The following is a 20,472-nucleotide window of genomic DNA, read 5'->3' as shown; positions in this document are numbered from 1 at the left end:
AGGATGGGGCCTCCTGTCTTCAGTCCCTGCCCATCTGACTGCAGAACTGCTGTTTTCAGAGCTTGGGTGCTCCAAACACGAGAGGGCCAGTCTCTGGAAATGCCCACATGCTCCCCCCGGCACCAAGGCCTAAATGTCCCTACTTACGCTGCAAGCTCTCCGACACCCGAACAGCCAGCTCATTGTAATCCAGACCTCCAGCGAAGCCAGCCGCGAATGGCCCACCTTCACCACCGTACATGCCACCTGCTGCTGCTGCCCCATAGCCTCCGTCTCCAGCCCCACCAAAGGCTGCCCCTTCGCCCAGAGCGCCTCCGCCGGCTCCTCCCAGGCCCGTGGAAGAGCTGTAGGAGCTGCCCCGGCTGGAGGACGAGCTGTGTGAGGAGGAGCTGCTCGTCCGGCGGTAGGAGTCATCCATGGCCAGGAGGCGGCTGTCCCCAGGTGGTCCCTGTGGCCCCGGGGGGCCTGGGGGGCCAACAATGAAGCTGCGCACGTCAGGACCTGCCAGGTGGGGAGCTGTGTGAGTGGGAGCTCAGATCTCGGTGGAGAGAAAGACTGGGGAGTTAGAGTCTCTCTCCCAGGGTCTCAACATCTCTTAGCAACCAGAAGTGAACTTCAGGGCCCTCGAACACCAGTAGGAGAACGCTGGTTGGCAGGAAACTGGGCTCATGTCGACCCCCGGCTCTCTTGCACCTGGCCTCCCGGTTCCTTAAAGCACCTTGCTGCCCCACCGGGAAGAGCGAGGTCTGGGGAGGGATGGAGGGACCCAGTGTCAGGGCACCTACTCGTGAGGTAGCTGATCAGCTCGCTCCGGAAGCTGTCGCTGTTCTCAGTCGCATAAGTTGCCAGAGCTCCCGAGACACCCGGGGGGCCTCGAGGACCTGGGGGACCAGGAGGGCCTGGAGGGCCTGGGATGGATGACAAGCCGGCAGCTGAGCAAGGGAAGGGAAAGAAAGGTCAGAGCCATGCTACGGGGGCAGCTGAACTCAGCCAGGGCCCAGGGCCCGCCGTGGGCCCCTCCTGGAAGGTGGCGATGAGGCTGGGCCTCCCAGGTGAGGGGCAGGGCCCACGTGCTGGCACTGTCCAGGAGTGGCTGCTCCCGCAGGCCCTCCCAGTCCCACGTCTGAGCCTCAATCAACCCAAACCTGGTGGCCTCCTCCCCTGTTTAGCCCTAATCACAGGCCAAGCTTCACTTAGGGGCGCTGTCTCTCCTCATTCCTCTAGGAGCCCTTGGTGAGGTGCGCTGATCTAACTCTCCATGGCTGCCCGCTGCCCTCCTCAGCCTCCCTCCCCAGCCAGCGCCCTACTGAGCAAGTAAGATGAGAGGTCCTCCATGCTGATGCTGGACCACACGTTGCCAGGGATCCCTGGTGGCCCTGGGGGTCCTGGGGGTCCAACGATGCCTCTGAATTCGGACCCTGAGACACAGGGGAGGGCAGGGGATCAGTTCTGGCCTACACCAGGGGCTCTGCCTCCTCCCAGACCACCTGCACAGACATCCCCTGCTCAGCCTCACCTCGGAGCAAGGAGATGAGCTCTTCATAGGACGTTCCTGGCAGGCCAGGGGGGCCGGGGGGCCCGGCGGGGCCAGGGAGCCCGATGCTGATCCCAGAACCTGGGGAGAGAATCACAAGCTGTGGTGGATTCAGATCAGGCAGGGGAAGGCAGAGAGAAGCCTGTCGGAGAGGAGGTCACACACCGGAGGGGTTTGGATGGAAGTAGGGTCTGAGAAGGGGGGCAGAGAGGGGGTGGCAGGAAGACAGAGGCGGAGAGGAATACTGCAGAGACACCATCTCAGCTACGACGGGGAGGAGGGGCGGGAGGGGGAGGAGGGGCCGAGAAGAGGGCAGGTCGAGTCTGCCCGTCTGTGTCCTCCTGCTGCTGCATGCACAGGAGAGTGTGTGTGCGCATGGGAGTGTGAGTGTGTGCATGTGCGTGTGTGCTCGGGAGTGTGTGCATGTGCGTGTGTGCGTGAGTCATGTGTGGGCTCAACGAAGGTCAGAGCCCCAAACACTGGTTTTGGCTTTGTTGGCCACACTCCTTGACCTGCTCTGGAGTCACAGGTTTGAATAGCTCGAACGCCGCTCGCTTTGCTGGTCTGGAGCCTGGCAGGTCCGTGGGGCCACTTGAGGGAAGCCCAGCACCGAGTCCTCATCCCAGGCCCCTCCTGACCGCCCCCCCGACCATCCTGCCTGCAGAGGGCAGGCCGGGCGGCAGACACTCACTTGACATGTAGCTGAGAATGCGGCTGCTCAGCTCTGCGTAGTCCAGAGACAGGAGGGACCCGTCCCCACTGGCCCCCATCAGTTGCTGACGGAGGTACTGGCGCACGTCATCCCCTGGAGGGGAGAGGATGCACTGGCATGGACCCACCCAGGCCGCAGGCGTCCCGGCTTCCCCCTGCACAGACTGGCTCCCAAGGGCCATTCCTGAGTTCTGGGTTCTCAGGCCCACACTGGCCAGGCTCCTGAAGGGGCACAGCCTGCTTGCCTGGCATTGGGGTGGGGGGATCTGCTGCCCCCTTTCCCGTCAGTTTCTGACTCAGCTAGTGGATCAGAGCCAAGGGGCTCCTCGCCCCGGGGACCGCCTCCCACTTGCAGCCTGACAAGTGAGGTCAGGAGAGAACAAAGATGGTCCCACCCTTGAGCCCACCGCAGGCACTCACGCTGCAGCACGGCCAGGATGTCTTCAGAAGAGATGGAGGCGGAGGACCGGCTGATGCTGTACCCTGAAGCTGCCAGGAAGAAAACCCCAGGTTACCTGCGTGGCAGGTACTGGAGCAATGCCCTCCTTATTCCAGAATCTGAAAGACCCGGTCAACTAGCCATTTCCCTTTGGGGGAAACGAATGAATGGGGGCATTATGAACCTATTTTGAAAGCATGAAAAGATCAAAAGCTGTTTGTTTGTTTTGGTAAGAAATGCAGTTTGTTTTCAAGAATATGCTTTAGCCTAACTCCTAGCAGATACTGCTGACCTGAAGGCTGTGTCCTCATGAACAGGTAGGACGTGTCACAGTTAGGAGCACGATAGCTAAGTGCGGGAGGCTCACTCAGCACGGCTCTCCCGTGTGTTCTTAACCTGAGCAAGCCCTGCTGAAGCTGTGTCCCAGTGGCCTGACTATTATGAATGCAGAATTAAAAATCATATTCAGGAGAAGGGCAAAGAAAGCAGCAAATTGAGAGAGGAGGCTCTGGGAGCCAAAGTAGCTGGAGGAGGACGGTGCCCAAGTCCAGGGTGAGGGAGACGCTCACTCTGTAAGTAGCTCACGACCTGGCTGGCCAGCTCCGAGTAGTTGAAAGTCTCGCCTGTGATGGTGGTGACAGGCCCAGGGGGACCAGGTGGGCCTGGGGGACCCTGAACTCCAGACAGGTAAGATCTGATACTGTCACCTGCCAACAAAGGAATAAAGCACAGTCAAGCCTGTCCCCAAGAGGACAGGTCCTCCCCACAGAGGTGACCTGGAGCATGTGATGAAATGCGTGGCCCACGCCCCACGCCCGGGCCCCAGGTAGGGCCAGCAGGGAGCCTAGACTCTTCTTGTTGTCTTTCCGTTTGTCACCAATGCAGAAACTGAGGCATAAGCCTGTACTGGGTCAGGTTCAGGTGGTCTGTGGGGGCTGTGGTCCAACAAGACTCCGGTCAGCCACCCATTTGACAAATGACCCACGTGCAGGCATGAGGTGGGAGGGTGCACACGTGTGAACATGTGTGTGTGCACGTGGGTGAGCGTGTGAGCGTGCCAGCCACCCTTCCCCAGTGTGTGGGGGTTAAAGACAAAGCTGGGTAGCAGCTGTGAGGCCAGCTGGGACGGGAGCTCCCTGCCTGCAGGCTTGGCTCCAGGGGTGGAAGACCTGGGCCTGGCTGCACAGACTGTTTCCCCAACACACACACACACACACACACACACACTCACTCACTCACTCACTCACATACTCCCACTGCCCTACGAGGCCTACAAGGCTGGGTGGCCGGCCACTCACTCTGCATGTACTCAGAGATGTACTGCTGAATCTCCCGGCCGGAGCTGCTGATGGATCCTGGAGGCCCTGGGGGCCCTGGGGGGCCGGGTGGGCCCTGCATGTACATAGTGCTCGATGAGCCTCCTGCAAGAAAGAGAAAGTGGCCTGAGCTGGCTTCTCCAGCCCAGGGTCAGACACACAGGGCCCAGGCATTGCTTCCACGGTCTGAGGAGGAAGGGTCTCTCTCAGGGGGAAGCATGGGACCATGGCAACGAGAAGGGTCCCTGAGAAGAGAGGAAAGGAGTGCCTATGGCAGCCACTGTCTGAAAGGGGCAGAGCTGGGGAGAGGAACTGTCATAACCTTTGGTTCTTACCTTGAGTGCGACCACCAGGAATGCCAGGAGCTCCTGGGACACCAGGATCACCTGGAATCGAAAACGAGAAGCCCTGTTTGCATCACCTCCTCCAGGAAGCCTTCCCTGGTTAAGCCCAGCCACACTCATTAGTGTGTGGCTCAACAATCGTCCCACGACTCCTGGCCACATTTCTGTAATGACAGCACAGAGGCCTGTGCACAGAGACTGCGTGTCCACATGCACGCCCCCCTCCTTCCGGCCCCTCCCTCCTCCAGCCTCTTCTCTCTCCCAAGCCTTCAGCAGCAACAGCACTGCTGCCTTCTCCTCGGGCTCTGGGTGCCAGGCCTGCCCTGACTCTTCCTGGCTGCTCCCTCACTGACCTTTGTCCCCTTTGGGGCCCTGGGGGCCAGGGGGGCCTGGTGGTCCCTGCAGGTTGAGTCCGAGAGAACTGGACCCTGGAAGCCAACAACACGCAGAACCGTCAGCCAGGGCGGGAGAGGCTCTGGCTGCAGCCGGAACGGGGCGGGGCTCAGCCCTTACCTGAGGTCGAGAACCCTGGGAGGCCCTGCTCGCCTGAGGAAGCGAGAGAGGGACAGTCAGTCTCACTTTCCTCGCCCGCCCCCAACACCACCCCTAGAGACTCCTCAAGATCTGTGGATGGTGGGGCTGCGTGGCCCTTTGGACAGTACCTGAGCTGCTACAGTCACACACACACACACACACACACACACACACACTCTCTCTCTCTCTCTCTCTCTCTCTCTCTCTCTCTCTCTCTCTCTCTCTCTCTCTCTCTCCCTCTCGACCACATACACACACAGAGACATACTCTGACCCCCTCACGCTCATCTGGACCAAATGCATTTCTAATGAGCTCAAAGCTCTTTGAAGGTCAGCTTTGGCCACCCCCATCCCTCCCCCAGGTTTTATTTGATGCCAGCTCTACTGTACCTTGGTGTCCTCGGGGGCCTGGGGGACCTGAGGGAAGGAGGCAGAGAACCGTGAGACAGGTACTAACCAGGAGTTGTGACTTCCACAGGCCCACGGAGGAGGGGACGGGGGCTCCGTGCTGGAGCAGACACAGTACTAGGGGCTCCTCGTGCCTCTCCTTCCACCAGGCAATGCAGGGCGGGAATTCTGTGCAGAGTGTCTGACTACTGTGCTCCACCCCCACCCCCAGCCCATGCTCCAGGCTGCTGAGCCCCTAATGGGACATGGCAGGAGGGGGAAGAAATGCCCCAGCTCATCCAGCCTCATCCCAACTCTCCTGGCTGACAGGTAGGTGAGCAGGGGACACATAGTGGCTTCTGGGCTCCCTGAGACGCTTTCTCACCTTGGTCTCCCTTGGGGCCTGGAGGGCCAGGTGGGCCTGGGGGGCCAGAGAAGAAGGTTTCTGCAGAGGAAAGAAATAGTTTGAGTGTGGACGCAGTGATGTTTGTGAGGGAGCAGCACCTAGCACAGCACTTGGCTCACTGTAGATGCTCAATCAGTATTTGTTGAGTGGGCGGATGGATGGGTGGTTGGATGGTTGGGAGGCTGGATGTAAAAATAAATGAATGGATGGATGAATGAATGAATGAACAGATGAATAGGTGGATGGATATGGATGACCGGGTGGATGGATGGATGAATAGATGGATGAATTCTGCTAGGGACAAGTTCTGGCCTAATGTTTGCTCCACAGTGATGTCCATAGTTTGTGTTGTATGGTCAGCATTTCTCTCATTTCACGTGCATGTGTCCTATCTGCTTTGTCAGACCTGGGCTCCCGGAGGACAGGAACCAGGTCTCCCCGGTCAGTCCAGAAACTCCCCAAGACAGAGCTGGCTCCCTCCCCCAGGCCAGGCTGCCAGGGTGGTTGGGTTGGCACAGTTTATCCCCCGGGAGCAGAGGTGGCAGGAAGATCACACACACGTGCCCCGTGGACAGTCAGAAGGAAGCCTGGTGAGTAGGCCAGGAAGACCACATCTGTGACCTCAGCCCATGCCAGGGTGAGGGCCAGGGCTGAGGTGGAGAACAGGTGTCATTCGACTCCCCAACATTACCTGAGTCGGCCAGGAAAGATCCTGGTGGGCCCGGCGGGCCTGGCAAGCCTTCCCCTAGAAAAGAGAACCCCCCAAGACTTATTAGTGCCAAGAACAGGGCTAGCAACCCTCTGGCGCAGCAGGACGGGGAGGGGGGACTCTTTCCTACCAGTCAGCCCAGAGGGGCCTGGGCTCGGGGTCCCATTGTTGCCCGCCCCTCACCCCCCTCCCACCTCCCAGCAGGGAGCCCAGCTCATACCTGGTGGGCCTCGGGGTCCTGGCGGGCCTGGGATGGAAGGCCCTGCGGAAGAGAGTGTGGGAGAGGCGACACTGAGCTCAGGGAGCTGACACGGCACCTGGGAGCAGGACCTTGGCTTCCTCACCAAGTGCTGTCCCCTGTGCCCCAGGACGCCCCACCTTCCAAAGATCCCTGAGATGCTCACCTGGTGGCCCACGTGGCCCAGGTGGGCCTGGGGGACCTCGTAAATCAAGACCGTCTGTAGAGAGAAGAAAACAGAAATGAGCCACAGCAGTCAGGAGGCTGTTCTCCGCTGCAGTCCTCTCGGCAGGACTGGCAGTCCCAGGCACCCTGCGTCGTGGCACGGGACCCTCCAGCGCCCCATCTGCTAAGGGTGCCCCTCACTCAGAGGCAGGGCGGGGCTGCAGCCAAGCTCCCTGACAGCTGATGACGGCTAAGGACTTCGGCTTGGGTGTCAGAGAGCCTGGGTCCAAACCCCTGCTCTGACACAGCTAGCTGGTGACTTTGGGCAAGTTCTTAACCTCTTTCAGCCTCAGTTTCCACCCCTGTAAAGCAGGGTCAATGAGTCCCACATCGGGGGGATGTTGTGAAGACTCAGTGAGACATCACTGAACCCTAAGCCCTGACACGGCAAGAGCGAGAGTGAGCGCCGGACCAGGTGCTGCTGTCATCTTTGTCCCCGGCACTCCAGGTATCCGGGTGGAGACCCAGCGCATCTCCACCTGGGCCCTTTGAAGGACGCTGTGAGCAGGAGGACCAGCAGTCAGCCCTCCCCAGGGACCCCTGTCGCTGCTCTCTTTGGGTGGGGGCTGCTCTCCTGCCAGAGTCGCGCTTTCAAGGCCGGGTCTGCCCCCGGCAGCTGCCCACCCTCAGCCCTCACCCTCCCACCCCAGACAAACCCCCGCTGCTCCTTTCGGCCTTCACTGGCTTTGGAGGACGGCTCACCCTCACACTCTCACAGCGGGGATGACCTGATGACCCGCTGGTGCCGCTGCCACAGGCCCCGAGTGCGTTGCCGTCGCTCTACCGCCTCCCCCAGCGCCACCCACCCGGCAGAATGGTGCCACTTACGGGTGGAGAGGACCTCGGAGATGGAGCTGCTACTACCCAGGAACGACTCGCCAGCGAGTCCTCGCTCCCCTCGCGGGCCTGTCGGGAGGACACAGAGTTAGGGTGGGCGCTGCCTGCAGCAACCGGTTCCTGCTTCCCCTCGGGAGCCGGCCTGGTGCCAGGTTGGGGGACAGGGCCTGGCGGGGGGCAGGCGGGGCCCAGGCATCGCCCACGGGCGAGTCAGGGGCCAGAGCCCCCCAGGAGGAACTGGCCAGCTTTTCCTAAGCCTGTTTTGCCATTTGGATAAATCGCTGGACAGCGGAATGATGGCGGGATTATCAAGGTCTGTCACAAAAGGCCCGAGGCCTGTGAAAGTAGCCGAGCTGGACCCTGACCAGGGGCCACAGAGCCTCAATCTCCATCTCCCTGCCCTGAGGACCTTCTCAGACACATGGGAGGGGTGGGGGGAGGTGTATCCCCTGGCAGCTGAGGCCTTGCAAGGCTCCTGGTGAAGAGCCCTGGCGACCCCTGGCCTCCCTTTCCAAAACACACGTCTCACTTCACCTAAAATACAGGGGCCCGAGTCCACCCCCCCAATCCCGGGGCAAGAAAGTCCTCCTCACTGAGCCCACAGCCATGTGTTCTTTCAGGGCGTGACATACCTTGCTGTCCTGGGAGACCAGCTGGGCCAGCAGGGCCTGGAAATGGGGTTGGGGAAGAAAAGGCTAAGTCACACTTCTAGGGTCACAGGAACAAGTGAAGAAAGGGCAGTCGCCTGAGTACACACAAAATTCCTCACTGGGCATGGAACAGTGGCCAAGGAAGCCAACTTGCTTATTTGAATTTGAGAGCAGGAAGCAATCTGAGAGCAGCCCTGGGTCCAGCTTGGTGAGAACATCTCTGACGGGTCCTGGGACCCTGGGGTGGGTAGGGCTGCCCTCTCTGGTGCTGTCCTTTAATGGTTGGGGACTTCTGTGTTCCCTCAGTGTCCTCCCTCTCACTGGAGCTGGTCAGCAGGGAAGGCTGGTGCATACACTGGTCGTGTTAAGTCGTGTACTTCATTTGTATATAAAAAGTTTAAATAATTAAGAGGTATATATATAACAAAATAACAGGCATTTTGGAAACATAGGAAAACAATTGCCCGTAATTAACTTGCGAATATTTTGCCTTATTTCCTTCCAGCACGTTTTTGGTATCTTGTAAAAATATACTGGCAGCCTCAGAGCAGGCACTATTGAGTCCCCTGCTCTTCAAATGACACTGTTACCTCCTAACAATGTTCTTCAGAAGTCTTCATGCTTTTGTCACCATCCCATCATTGTTGGACAATTTGGGGACATTTTCTCCTAATAGATTCCTAGCATTTTTGTTGCCCTTGATGCATATTATCAAATTGTTTTCCAAGAGGAAACAAAGGGCTCGCAGGCTCTAGGACAATCGGGGCCAAATCCTTGCCTTGTTGCTTCCTGGCCATGAGCCTCCACCTTCCTACCTGTGAATCTGAGAGCAGCCTCGGCCTCCTCAATTGATAACACAGGATAATTGACCTACCTCATTTTCTCAGATGACAAGAGTTTGTTTTTCTCAGGCCAAACTCCTTACTCTCCCTCCCACGTTCCCGCCCTGGGTTTCAGCACCTGAGCAAACAAAGCTAGTGTCCATGTAGGCAAGGCCTGCTGCTGATTTGGGGCAAAGCAAAAGAATGGACTGACCTGGGGCACCTGGAGGTCCTGGGGGTCCCATGGTTCCAGGAGGTCCCGGGGGGCCTGGGACAGTGAGCGTTGATGACCCCTCTGCAAACAGAAAGCACATGGAACACTGAGCCCTGCTCTTCTCGCTCAGAGGGGCTGGGACCCGAGCCAGGCTGTAGGCTGCGCGGGCTCGAGTTTCTTCCTCTGCTCACAGCTAAACCTCCCCCTCCCCTCGCTGTTCATCCAAACTGCTCACAGCCACAGCCTGTCCAGAGCACCAGGCCTGCAGACTGGCACTTCCTGGAGGGCAGAGCCAGGGTAGGTGCCAGCACAAGAGAGAGAAAGACACAGGAAGGAGGGTCCGTCCCAGACCTGCCTACCTGAAGTCACGATCTTGCCTGGAGCTCCTGGTTCACCTGGGAGGGGAGGAAGAGGAGAGTGGGTGTTCCAAGGATCAGTTAGTGGCTCCATAAATTATTTTCAAGGCTTGTGATTGCATCTGAGACCCACCCCCAGGGCCTTTCACTCTCTGGCTAAAGGCATTTTAATGAGCTGCAGGGGAGCGTGCAGGATGCAGTAAGCACGGGTTTCTCATCCATATTTGCCAGAGCAGGGCTGCACTGGGGCCCATGGGAGGGTTTGCTGTTCAGTGAGGCCAGAGTAAGGCCAGTCTGAGAGCCGCTCATGCTCCCACTGTCCATCTCCTCTGCCCCAGAATTGCCCTAGGTGGGAAAATTACCCGAAGGTCAAAAGACAGGGGTGGTGAGCCCCAAGGTAGAACGGGGTTCCCACAGCATTCCTTGGGACAGTTGTAGGGGCTGTGCAGAACTTAAAGAGGGCTCTGGGGTTGGTAAGTCTGGGAAACTCTGAGTTACATGCAGGTTAGCAGTCTTCTGCCTTGTGTCTCAGAGCATTGAAAATGCAAAAGTGCGTGGAGGACTTCCAAGAAGAGGACACTGGATTCACGGGTTCCCAAACTTACCAACCACTGAATGCATCTCTCAGAACTAACCATCTGGGGACTGGCTTAGGGAAATCATCTTTTAGAGGCCACTTTTTTCACTTCCCAAGGTGTGTGAGCAAAGAAGTCATTCACATGATGAAAGGATGATACTGAATTCCCCTGGGGGGCAGCAGAGGGCTGGTCTCTGCTCACTACCCCCAGTCCCGGGTCAAGGCCACGATAGGAGAAAGCCCTGGAGTTTGTCTTGTTGGACATAATCCAACATTAGGCAAAATGCCCACTCTTGTGCACATTGTCCAGGGAGGGTCGGAAATCTGCCTTGGACAGGAAGTCATGGGCCCTGGAGAACCCTCAGGAATCCCCAAGCCCATGAGACTCTATTAAAGGTAATGTCCACCCATGACCAGATTTATGGACCCAGAGATTTTTCTACCTGGGATGTATGAACTCAGTTGTCATTATTTTGGAATTACATTTACTTATCCCTAAAGAACTGCTTGGCCCAACCGGTCATTGGAAATAGTTTCTGGAAGGTAGTTATTTTAGGGTCCCACCGAGGGTGGCAGTGACTGCTCATGATGGAGCATGGCTCCATAGTGTGTCGGGCTCAGGAGCATGTGGTCTCAGAGACAGAAGGAGAAGGACCATGCCTGAGCATTGTGTATCCCTGGACTTGCTCAGGGTTGGGGTCTGAGGGGCAGAACTCGGCAAGAGTGTCACCACCCTGCCCCACCAGACCACTCCTAAGGATTATTTTCCCTCTTAGTACTTGGACTTGCCCTCTTGGTAGCACTTAACACCCCTCTCGGCCCACATTGGAGCCGCCTCTCAGGAAGGGTCTGGTGTACTCAGTCACATCAAGGCCTACGTGAATGATGAGCGTTCCTGTCCCTGGAGAAGAGACCCGTTGGGGGGGACCAAGCAATCATGGGGGCATTTTAGAGGCAAACCAGGGGATGGAAAGGCAGCACCTTTCCAGGTCTTCCTGCAGCGATGCCTGGAGACACCCGGGTAGGAAAGTGGGTCTCAGGGTGTGGGGTGGGGAGGAGTGTGGGAGGGGTGGGGCTTGGGGGTTCAGGCTTCCATCACTCAGCACAAGTCCCCCGGCACCCAACCTCGCAGCCTTCCGCTGGAGCCACTAGATGCCACTGTTGATCCAGGCTCCAGCCAGAGAGGGCCCTCCCTCCCACCAGTCCCTCCCTTCCTGCAAAAGCAGCTGGTGAAAAGAAAGGATACTGCATTTGGAAACTCACTTACCTTTAGTCCCTGGTCGGCCGGGGGTACCCGGAAGTCCTGATGTGATTGGAAACAAGTTAGTCAGAATAACAAAGGCCCGGCAATTCCAGACCCCCTTGGGTGGTGACCTGCACTCTGTCACCGTGCACAGCCACAGCTGGGATGAAACCCTGAGACCGACTGCTCTGCTTCCACCTTAGCCCAGGCCTCCCTGGGGAGCCTCTTGCTCGGAGCCCCTGTCCCTCTCTGGGAAGTGGCGCAACAGCTGGGCTTGGGGCAGGCAGAAGCCCAGGGGCTCAGCTCTGGGGGGATTCCAGGCCCATGGGTCATAATCCCCCAGGGCCTGCAAAGTAGGGTCTGGCTCCTGTGCCCAGTGCAGGCCACCTTCCCACCTCGATCTACTGAACTGTCCCCTGAGAACATTGGAAGGATGCCACTGTGCGTCCAGCAGCTGGGGGGCCTGCAGCGTGATTTCATTTTAAATCTTTGCCTAATTTCCTTCAGGAAATGAGGGCTGGGTGTGGTGACAATTTCTCACATCCAGATGGGGGCACACTGGTCCAACTAAGGACAGGCTTTAACACGGAGGCTGTCCCAGGGAAACCAGGCCCTCCCGAAGGGGGGTGAGCGTCCATGCCCTGCCCTGACACTGGGGACCTTGGGCCTCTGTGGGGCTAACGGAGCTCCCTGGTGGGCTCAGGGCCTCCCCTCGAGCTTCTTACACCAGAGGGGAACGGGGCACAGGCAGACAGAATCGGCACACGCCTAACCTCATTTCTACTAGAATGGTGTTCCGGACTGTTCTGTGCCTATTTTTCCGACCTCAGGTGCCACTCGAGGCACAGAGAAAGGGGGTGTCTGCCGGGGAGTTGGGGGAGGAGAAGAAACTCCTAGTGACTGCAGGAACAGCACTGGCCAGCGGCCACCCCAGGAGGAGGTGGGCAGTGTGGCGGGTGGGAGTGACCCAGTGACTCACCCTGAGGTCCCTGGGGTCCAGTGAGACCTGCAGAAAATCAGACACAAGAAAGAAGAGCTGAGGGGCTCAGGGCCGTCCCTGAGGAGCCACACCCTCCCCTGCAGGGGCAGCAGGTGGTCCTGGCAGAGGAGGGCCGTGGGCACAGGACACGCCTCACACCGGGCAGCTGGACTCCAGGCCCCTCCCAGCTCTGGACGGAGAGCAATTCTTTGGGCTGTGCAGCGAAGCCACCCCCTGCTCCGTTGGGTGGTGGTTCTGAGCCTATTTGGGTTCATGGACCTTTCTGGAATCTGAGGGGAGCCTGGAACCCAGGGTGCCCACACACTCCCTTAGAGCTCCCGTCTGGGAGCCACCGAGGCAGAGGCCACCCTGCTCTCGGAGGCCCCCAGGACGCCCGCCTCGACTGCTCCGCTTTCTTGGCTGGTTTTGGTTTGTTCTTCCTGCAGCCCTGAGAAATCTGCCCTTGTTTGGCCTTGGTGGGGACTTTAACCACGGCTCTGTCCTTGGACTGGCGGGTATTGGTGAGGGTCCACGCACAGCCCCAGGAGAGCAGGACAGGAGGGGAAGGGCCCAGAGTAGGAAGATACTGAGGTGATGTCCAAGCCTGTGATTTTAAGAGAGTCTTTGCCCCTTTCTAGAACTCCATGCTTTCAGCTATTAATGTTTCTCTTCCAAATTGCCAGACTTGGTCACTCAGGTGTACCAGGGCCCACAGCTGCTGTGCACACAGCACAAGTCAACAGTGGGGCAGTTCCCTGCTGCGCTGCCAGAGGAAAGGGGTAGGCCTGCGTGGGTGTACCTGTGCACGCACACACGCACACCCCACACCCACACAGCCGCACGCACAGGCACATACACCCGGCAGGGCGTGGCTCCCTCTTCTTCCCTGATACCTGGCTTCCCTGGGTCTCCAGAAGGTCCTGGCGGGCCGCGGATCCCAGGCATCCCTGTAAGACCTTGTTCACCTGGAGAGAGCACGACCAACACGGAAATGTTTTCCAGTTAGGAAAGCGGGATGGCCAGCGCATGCGGGCTGACGGGTTCCTCGCTGGCTTGCTGGCAGGTGGAGAGAACGGGAGCAGAACCAGGGCCACACGTGGGACATGGGTAGTGCAGGGAGTGGGAGGTGGGGCAGGCAGTGGGGCTGGGGACAGCAGAGCAGTGACCAACCTCTTAGGCCTTGCTGTCCGTCGGGGCCCGCAGGACCTGGTAAAGCAGAAGCAAAGTCCGTCAGTGGCTCCTGGAACTACTTCTGCGCCTCCTCCCTCCTGCCCCAGCGGCTTCGAAGCACGTTGTCTCCCAGGTGGGGCCCCTGCAGCTTCCTGCAGCCGCCAGCCACGGGAGAAGCCCTGTCTTTGCCGTGGCCTCTGGATCCAGTGTTCTCTCCACCCCCTTCTCCTAAACCAGCCACTGTCTGTTTTCCTGCTGAGAATTGCTCAGTCACTCCCTGTCGGATAGCAAGAGCCGAGATGCCCGATGCTTGTCTCGTTTACTTGAGGTCCTAGAAGTTAAGGTCTCCCAGGTTCTTGTCTCCTCTGCGCTAGGCATTATCCTAACCTCTGTCCAAAGTGGTGTCCTTCTGGGACTGTCTGCTCTTTCCCTTGTCACTCATGTTGTCCCTCCATGGAATTTTCCAAACTGGCTGTGATTAAAATCCTCCTAGCTTTTTAGGACCATCTGAAATGCCTTCCTCCATCCTTCTGGTTGGAAGAACTCTCCTTCAACTGTATCCTCACAGCACTCTGTATCTTTCACGGCACGTGTCACCTCCTGCAAGTCTTCTCTGCCCTCAAGGGAGGTAAAGGACCTCACTTGCCCAGAGCACTGTCCTCACTGACAGCTGGTCAAGCGGATCAGAGTGATCAGAGTGCAGATGTCACATCTGAAGGGGTCGACTTAAACCCCTCCAGGGCCTGGCGCTGAACGCCTGGCCCTCAGAGGCTTTGGTGGCCTTTCACAGCCAGGCTGACAGGCGCCTTGGTAAGGGTCAGCCAGAGGGTTAAAACCTGGATCTGGCTGTGAGACTCACCCTGGGATCCCTGGAATACTCAGGGTTTCAAGGGACTTCAACACTGTCCCCCAACCCAGGGGAGCCCACAGGCAGGCTCCAGGGTGAATGTGCCATGCCCTGCTTAGCGCTTCCCAGAGCAAGAGAAACCCCGAGGTACCTGCAGCTCTCTGAGCCCCAGGAGGGCTGCCTTAACCTGGAAATAGCCTGTAAGGGGAGACTCTACCAGAGGTGGGCAGGCCAGAAAGCAGGCAGACAGCTCTAGAAGGATCTCTCCAGGGCCGTGATGACTGTTTGAATGGGGTAGACCCACTGCCCCTGTTCCTTCGGGACACTTACCCATTGCTCCTTTAGCCCCAGGCTCACCCACGGCACCAGGCAGACCTCTCATGCCAGGCTCGCCTGCAAAGGACCAAGGACTAGCTGGTGGGACTTGCAAGCTATGTGTGCTTCATCATGGTAGCCCTCCTCCCCTCCTCCCCAGTCCCCGCCAAGCCCTGCCCCTCCCCAGCCAGAGGCGGGCAGGGAGGCAGCTTCTGCTTTGATTCCAGGGTCTGGGGTCCCCGGCTCCCCTGGGCAGTGGGCATGGGCTGACCCAGAAGCCATGCCCAATCTGAAGGGGTGTGTGTATGAGTTCTGGTTTCCTGGAAACAGAAAGCTACCCCTTGTAGTCAAAGCATTATTACTATCAATTTCTTTTTAATCTTGCAAGTTGGCAGGAGGTCAGTGGCTGAGAGGATAGAAGTGGTGCAAACTTTCTGCTGCTTTGGGAAGATATTGATTTTCCTAACTGGATTCCCCAAAAGAATCAGGGACAACCCTGAACTCCGCATATTGCCCCATTTACTGTTTGGACTATATATTTGGATGCTTCCGTATCGTTCACTCAGGGCTTTATTTTCTCTTGTCTTCTGCTTTTCCTAGGGCACAAGTTCCCCGAAGGTCTTTAGACCGAGACTCTGTCTCATACTTCTGAATTTTTCCCCACCTCCAGTGACTGATGGATTTACAAAAAGTCATGAATGGATTAAAGTTGATTCCTGTGTAGGACTCACCTGTGAGGCCTCGGGGTCCTTTCTCCCCCTGGTCACCTAAAACAAACACAGGGAGGGGAGGAGGAAGCAACGGTTGTGAGCAAGGAAAACAATCTCACGCAGTAACAGGCCCCTGGGCTGCGGGACAGTTCTCACTGTGTGACGTTGGCGAGGACACTGTACTAATGCAGATTTGATGCAGCTGAGGGGCGCCAGGGTCCACCTCCGGCAGGGCCACGTCCCACCCACACACTGACCCCGGCCCCCGGCAGCTGCACAAATGATGCCCTGGGCACAGGGAGGCCCAGATTAGAGGACAAGGCACCTTGGAATGCTGCATCCTCACCACCCCAAGGACCACTAACCACAGCCATGGGACATTGGCACTTGTTTCCCCTCTGTGCCTCCATTGCCCTGAGATGTTGGACTAGAATGAGCTCCTAGGTCCCTCTCAGAGTCCCTCTGGCTCTTAGCCAGAGCCCAGCACATCCTTGGACCCTGTGGCAAAGGCTGGGCTCCCAGGAGTGAGGCAGACCATGGCGATGACCAAGTAAGCAGCCTACCTTTGGGTCCTGGTGGTCCCACTGGTCCTTTGTCACCTGAAAAAGAAGTGGACACCTTGGTGTAAAGAACCCTTGGCGTAAAGAGCCCTGTAGGGGATGACCAGGAAGGGGCAACGTCTGACTCTGAAGACAGGTTCCCCCACCCTCACCTCATCTACCCCCCCCTGCACCTTTCAGCCTGCACAGCCTGTGGGTCATGTCCATCAGACCCTCCCTGTCCCCCCCAGACCTCCTCCCCCAGCTCACCTTTGACACCAGGGAGTCCTACTTCACCTCGGAGCCCTTGGAGACCTATAGAACCTGCCCAGCAGAGGAAACCATGCAGGTGGATGAGTGTCCCCAGCCTTGGAAGGGATGGATGTACATGCACACACACATGCACACACAGGCACACACAGGCACATGCTCCTGGAGTGCAATCAAGGGCTGCTTCCCACAGATCCTCCCCCAGTCCCTGCTGGGTTGCCCTGGCCCGGGTGCCCAGCCCCTGCCAGTGACCAGGCATCAGAGCACCTGGAGAATCTCGGCAGAAATATGAGCTGCAGCTCAAGCCTCCCAAGACAGCAGGACAAGCTCTGTGCCCACAGGGGACGATGCAGAAGCAGACCCTGGCTCAGAGGAAGGCAGGAAGGGACTTCCTATTGCTGAAGCCACCGGAGGGTCTCAGGCCCTGAGCCAGGTCAGAGTGGATCTGGATGGGACCCACCGGGGCACCCAACCTCAGCCACAAGGGACACATGCACAGACTTGAGTTTTGTGTCTCCAGGAGGCTGTCTTTATAACTGCTTCTTTTGCTTTAAAAATGCTTGGTTTTCCTTGTAACATCCCTTCCTTTGTCCCAGAAATAGCGGCTATTTACAAGAAGCAGCACTGACCTGGGGGGCCCTGTGGGCCAGGAGAGCCGCTGGAACCTGAGGAGGAGGACAAGACAGCAATTAGCAGAGGGGCAGGGGCAGGCCAGGACACCTGACCCCCTGGGGAAGGGCGGGTGGGGTGAGGGCACCGAGGGCGCTGCCCACGCAGCATGGGTTGCTGGCAGGACCCCAAACAGGTGCGCCAGGAGTGACCCCAGTGCAATGTCCTCCTTAGGGAGCAGGCTGCGGCTGGGTGGGATCAAGAGACCCTTTACTCCTTCCTGGTCAAAGCAAGACATTTGGGCAGGGGCAGAGGTCAGGAGGAGAGGTGACCAGGTGGGCACTGCACTGTGATAAGGGACCCATCCGTTCTCCCTGGGTCATCCAGACACGTTGCTTTCAATATGTGCATCTGGGCCCCAGTCAGTCAAGAAATGATCTGACTTCTGATTTCCCGAATGATCGATCCACCCACTGAGAGACCACATTATGGGGCCATCAAAGAGAAACGTGGTTGGACCCATGTTTAAAATTAAAGCTCCACGTTTGATCCCACTCGCACTCCCACCAGGGACTCCTTCGCAGGGGGATGCTCTCTGGACCCACCGTCCCTGCACAGGCCTGGGCAGGGGAATAGGGCCGCCCGGGATCGCACCTGCACTCGGCCCCTCCCTGGCTAACTTGGGTACCGTTCCAGGCACTCGCCTTACCTTTGGGACCCACGGAACCTGGGACACCAGGTGGGCCCTGAGGACCTGGCTTCCCGGAATCCCCTGAGGAGGAAAGGAGGAGTGAGCATGTTGAGAGAGGCCCCAGCGTGGCTGCCCGCCCTGCTGGAGGTCTCTGATCCTCGGTGCCTCTTCGAGGGGACCTGCCAGCAAACCTCCTGCAGTTCCTACCCCCAGAGTCTCTATATTCCATGAAGTCTGGCACCTAGTAGACTCAGTAAACATTTGTTGCCTGGTGGAGCAATATTTAAAGAGAAAGTAAAACTAAAAATAAAGCTTCTCGCTCATGGTCTGCTGGCACTGAGAGGATTTCTGTTGTCCCCTTGGTCCCCCCCAACAGAAGCAGTCTCATGGTTCAGGGTTGGACTGTGACACCTTCCCAGCCCCCTCTGTGCTGGGCTGTGACTGTCTGGGGCTTTCTCTAACTCCCGCCCTGCCTTGCTCCAGCCAGGAGAGGCTTGAAGACCTGCACCCCTGCCCACCTCCACATGAAGCCCTGCCCTGCCCTCTGCTCCCCACCCTGACCTGACTTCTTGCTCCTCACTCTGGGGAGGCCACTTCCCCTGAGGCCACTTTCCCCGTGGATTCTGAGAATTGCAGACTGGTCCCTGGCCCCAGGCCTGGGCCCGCACCATTCCCACACCCTATGTTAGACTGCTCTCTCCAGGGCCCAGCACAGCCCCTGGCTCAGGGCGGGTGCTCAGCCAGTGCTCCCGAAGGCAAGTGAGAGGGAGGAAGATGGAAGGAAGGAGGGGTGGGCATGACAAAGGAATCACCTCTCACCTCTGTCTCCTTTCTCTCCAAACCCAGGAGGCCCTGGTTCACCGCGAGGTCCCATGGGGCCTTCTCGCCCTCTCTGACCCATGGGTCCTTCCATGCCCGGATCTCCTAGAGACAGGAACGGCCAACCTCAGAGTTAGGATCCGGTGCCACAGCCAAGGGTGCCACAGGTAGCCTCCTGCAGCAGGGCACTCCCCTGGGGCCTCTTCCCTGGCCTCCCTGCTTCTCCCATGGCCTCCATAGAGTTGGCTCAACCCAGAAGCCACAGTGACCCTTTGGAAATGTAAGTGGATCATGTCCCACCTCTGTTCTGGACCTGCAGATGGCTTCTCAGCTTAATGGGAGTCAAAGCTAACGTCCCCACACTGGCCTTCCCTGGGCCCAGCTCCCATGCCTGTTCCTACCTGCTGCTCCTTGAACTCGCCCTCGGGCCTGGCCTCCACTGCTCCCTCTTCGGGAAGATGTCCCCTAGATCCCCTCGGGCCTGGCTCCCTCTCTCCCTTCAAGACTTCACTCAAATGGCAGCTTCTCTTAACCCCTCAGCACCCACTCCGGAAGTCCCTGCAGGCTCTGCCTCTCCGGTTCATACATCACCTCCTAAGAGGCCATCCACTTCACTAATTCATCACACTTACTGTCTTTCTTCCCCACCCAAGCGGGGGTTTCTCTGTTTTGTTCACTGATATCTCCCCAGTGCCTAAGAGAGGGCCTGGCACACAGCAGGCGTCATACGTGTTTATTGAATGAATAAAAGAATGAAGAGATAAATGAATAGAAAAACCTGTCCTTACCCACGCTGCCTTTTTGTCCCTTTGGTCCTTCTGGACCTGGGTGGCCCAAGGGCCCAGGGATACCTGTGGATACACAAGAATACTTCAGCCCTATTTTCCTTTGGGAAGCTGGCAGCTAGGACCAAGAGCCTGCAGTGCCAGCAGCAGCAGAGGTCACAGCACAGTACACACCTGGGATCCCAGGGAGGCCTCGATCTCCTGCGGGAACAAAGGCGAAAGAGAGAAGTCAGCCAGGGCGCTTGGCCTAATTCCTCACTGCTGGGATGCAGGTAGGTTGCCAAATTTGACAAATAAAAATACAGATGTTCTGGTACATTTGAACTGCAGATAAACAATATTTTTAGTATAAGTATGTTCCATGAAATATTTGGGATACATAGTGAGAATTATTTGTTGTTTTTCTGCAATTCAAACTTAATGGGGAGTCCTGTATTTTATCTGACAACTGCAGGTTCAGGGGCTCTGGAAGCATCAGTCCCCATCCCCAGCATGGTCAGGAGGGATGTGGGCTGCAGGCTGGAGCCTGGGGGAAGTGACCTGGGCAGTGACCCAGGGTGCATGTGGGGTGTGGGGGGCAGAGGGGTGAAGAGAAGTGGAGGGCCACTGCTCGGAGAAATCCACTCTCTGCCCTGGGGTCTCTTGGGAAGCGCAGAGTTGCTGGGGGAGAGGGGATCCCATTCTCTTGGTATGGGTCTCAGTATGGTTCTGGTATTCTGGCGACAGAATCACCTGGGTGCTTACCATCCGGCACCTGGCCCCACCCACTACTGCTGAATCAGAGGCTCTGGGGGTGGCCCAGAATCTTCTGGGGATTCTTGTACACACTAAAGTTTGATCAAGGAGAGCTGCTCTGTGTCCAGCCGAGGGTCACTGGGATTGGAAACCTCTTCCTCCCTATGCGCCTGTCCCATTGATTTCAAATCACTTTTCAGAGTGTGAGGTGGGTTTTCTAACACTTCCCGATTGCTCAAAACAAACCATCCACCCTCACTAGTATTTAAGGTAAACAATTTCCATGTTATATTTACCTTTAGGGCCTTGACTTCCCATATCACCTGAAACCAGAAATATATGAAAGCTGTGGGATGGGGTAAGAACCCAGGGGCCATTGTCTCCCTAGTATTTTAAAACCACTTGACAATATGTAAACAGTGTTTCAAGGTGAGGCCACATGCGGTGTGGGGCTGTATCTTC

At 57.7% G+C, this 20,472-nt stretch overlaps 1 protein-coding gene across 1 annotated transcript in view; it reads right to left on the bottom strand.

Moving 5' to 3' along the window:
* COL17A1 (collagen type XVII alpha 1 chain) overlaps nucleotides 1-20,472 on the bottom strand; it is a 46,616-nt gene that overhangs the window by 2,450 nt on the left and 23,694 nt on the right. Inside the window, exons 20-53 of the mRNA XM_045568860.1 lie at nucleotides 20,307-20,333; nucleotides 19,450-19,476; nucleotides 19,279-19,341; nucleotides 18,491-18,595; nucleotides 17,690-17,752; nucleotides 17,001-17,036; nucleotides 16,372-16,425; nucleotides 16,126-16,161; nucleotides 15,584-15,619; nucleotides 14,868-14,930; nucleotides 13,691-13,726; nucleotides 13,414-13,485; nucleotides 12,521-12,547; nucleotides 11,566-11,601; nucleotides 9,725-9,760; nucleotides 9,366-9,446; nucleotides 8,313-8,348; nucleotides 7,672-7,749; nucleotides 6,785-6,838; nucleotides 6,601-6,642; nucleotides 6,363-6,416; nucleotides 5,651-5,710; nucleotides 5,269-5,295; nucleotides 4,858-4,890; nucleotides 4,698-4,772; nucleotides 4,336-4,386; nucleotides 3,983-4,105; nucleotides 3,254-3,391; nucleotides 2,666-2,734; nucleotides 2,226-2,339; nucleotides 1,517-1,615; nucleotides 1,308-1,418; nucleotides 786-932; nucleotides 148-501 (exon numbers count right to left, since the gene is read on the bottom strand). Of these exons, the coding sequence (XP_045424816.1) occupies nucleotides 148-501; nucleotides 786-932; nucleotides 1,308-1,418; nucleotides 1,517-1,615; nucleotides 2,226-2,339; nucleotides 2,666-2,734; nucleotides 3,254-3,391; nucleotides 3,983-4,105; nucleotides 4,336-4,386; nucleotides 4,698-4,772; nucleotides 4,858-4,890; nucleotides 5,269-5,295; nucleotides 5,651-5,710; nucleotides 6,363-6,416; nucleotides 6,601-6,642; nucleotides 6,785-6,838; nucleotides 7,672-7,749; nucleotides 8,313-8,348; nucleotides 9,366-9,446; nucleotides 9,725-9,760; nucleotides 11,566-11,601; nucleotides 12,521-12,547; nucleotides 13,414-13,485; nucleotides 13,691-13,726; nucleotides 14,868-14,930; nucleotides 15,584-15,619; nucleotides 16,126-16,161; nucleotides 16,372-16,425; nucleotides 17,001-17,036; nucleotides 17,690-17,752; nucleotides 18,491-18,595; nucleotides 19,279-19,341; nucleotides 19,450-19,476; nucleotides 20,307-20,333 (2,463 nt within the window). The remainder of the gene's footprint in view (nucleotides 1-147; nucleotides 502-785; nucleotides 933-1,307; nucleotides 1,419-1,516; nucleotides 1,616-2,225; nucleotides 2,340-2,665; nucleotides 2,735-3,253; nucleotides 3,392-3,982; nucleotides 4,106-4,335; nucleotides 4,387-4,697; nucleotides 4,773-4,857; nucleotides 4,891-5,268; nucleotides 5,296-5,650; nucleotides 5,711-6,362; nucleotides 6,417-6,600; nucleotides 6,643-6,784; nucleotides 6,839-7,671; nucleotides 7,750-8,312; nucleotides 8,349-9,365; nucleotides 9,447-9,724; nucleotides 9,761-11,565; nucleotides 11,602-12,520; nucleotides 12,548-13,413; nucleotides 13,486-13,690; nucleotides 13,727-14,867; nucleotides 14,931-15,583; nucleotides 15,620-16,125; nucleotides 16,162-16,371; nucleotides 16,426-17,000; nucleotides 17,037-17,689; nucleotides 17,753-18,490; nucleotides 18,596-19,278; nucleotides 19,342-19,449; nucleotides 19,477-20,306; nucleotides 20,334-20,472) is intronic.

Source organism: Lemur catta, chromosome 14 (genome assembly GCF_020740605.2).
Source record: "Lemur catta isolate mLemCat1 chromosome 14, mLemCat1.pri, whole genome shotgun sequence".
Taxonomy (NCBI): domain Eukaryota; kingdom Metazoa; phylum Chordata; class Mammalia; order Primates; family Lemuridae; genus Lemur; species Lemur catta.
This window is presented reverse-complemented; position numbering and strand designations above follow the sequence as displayed.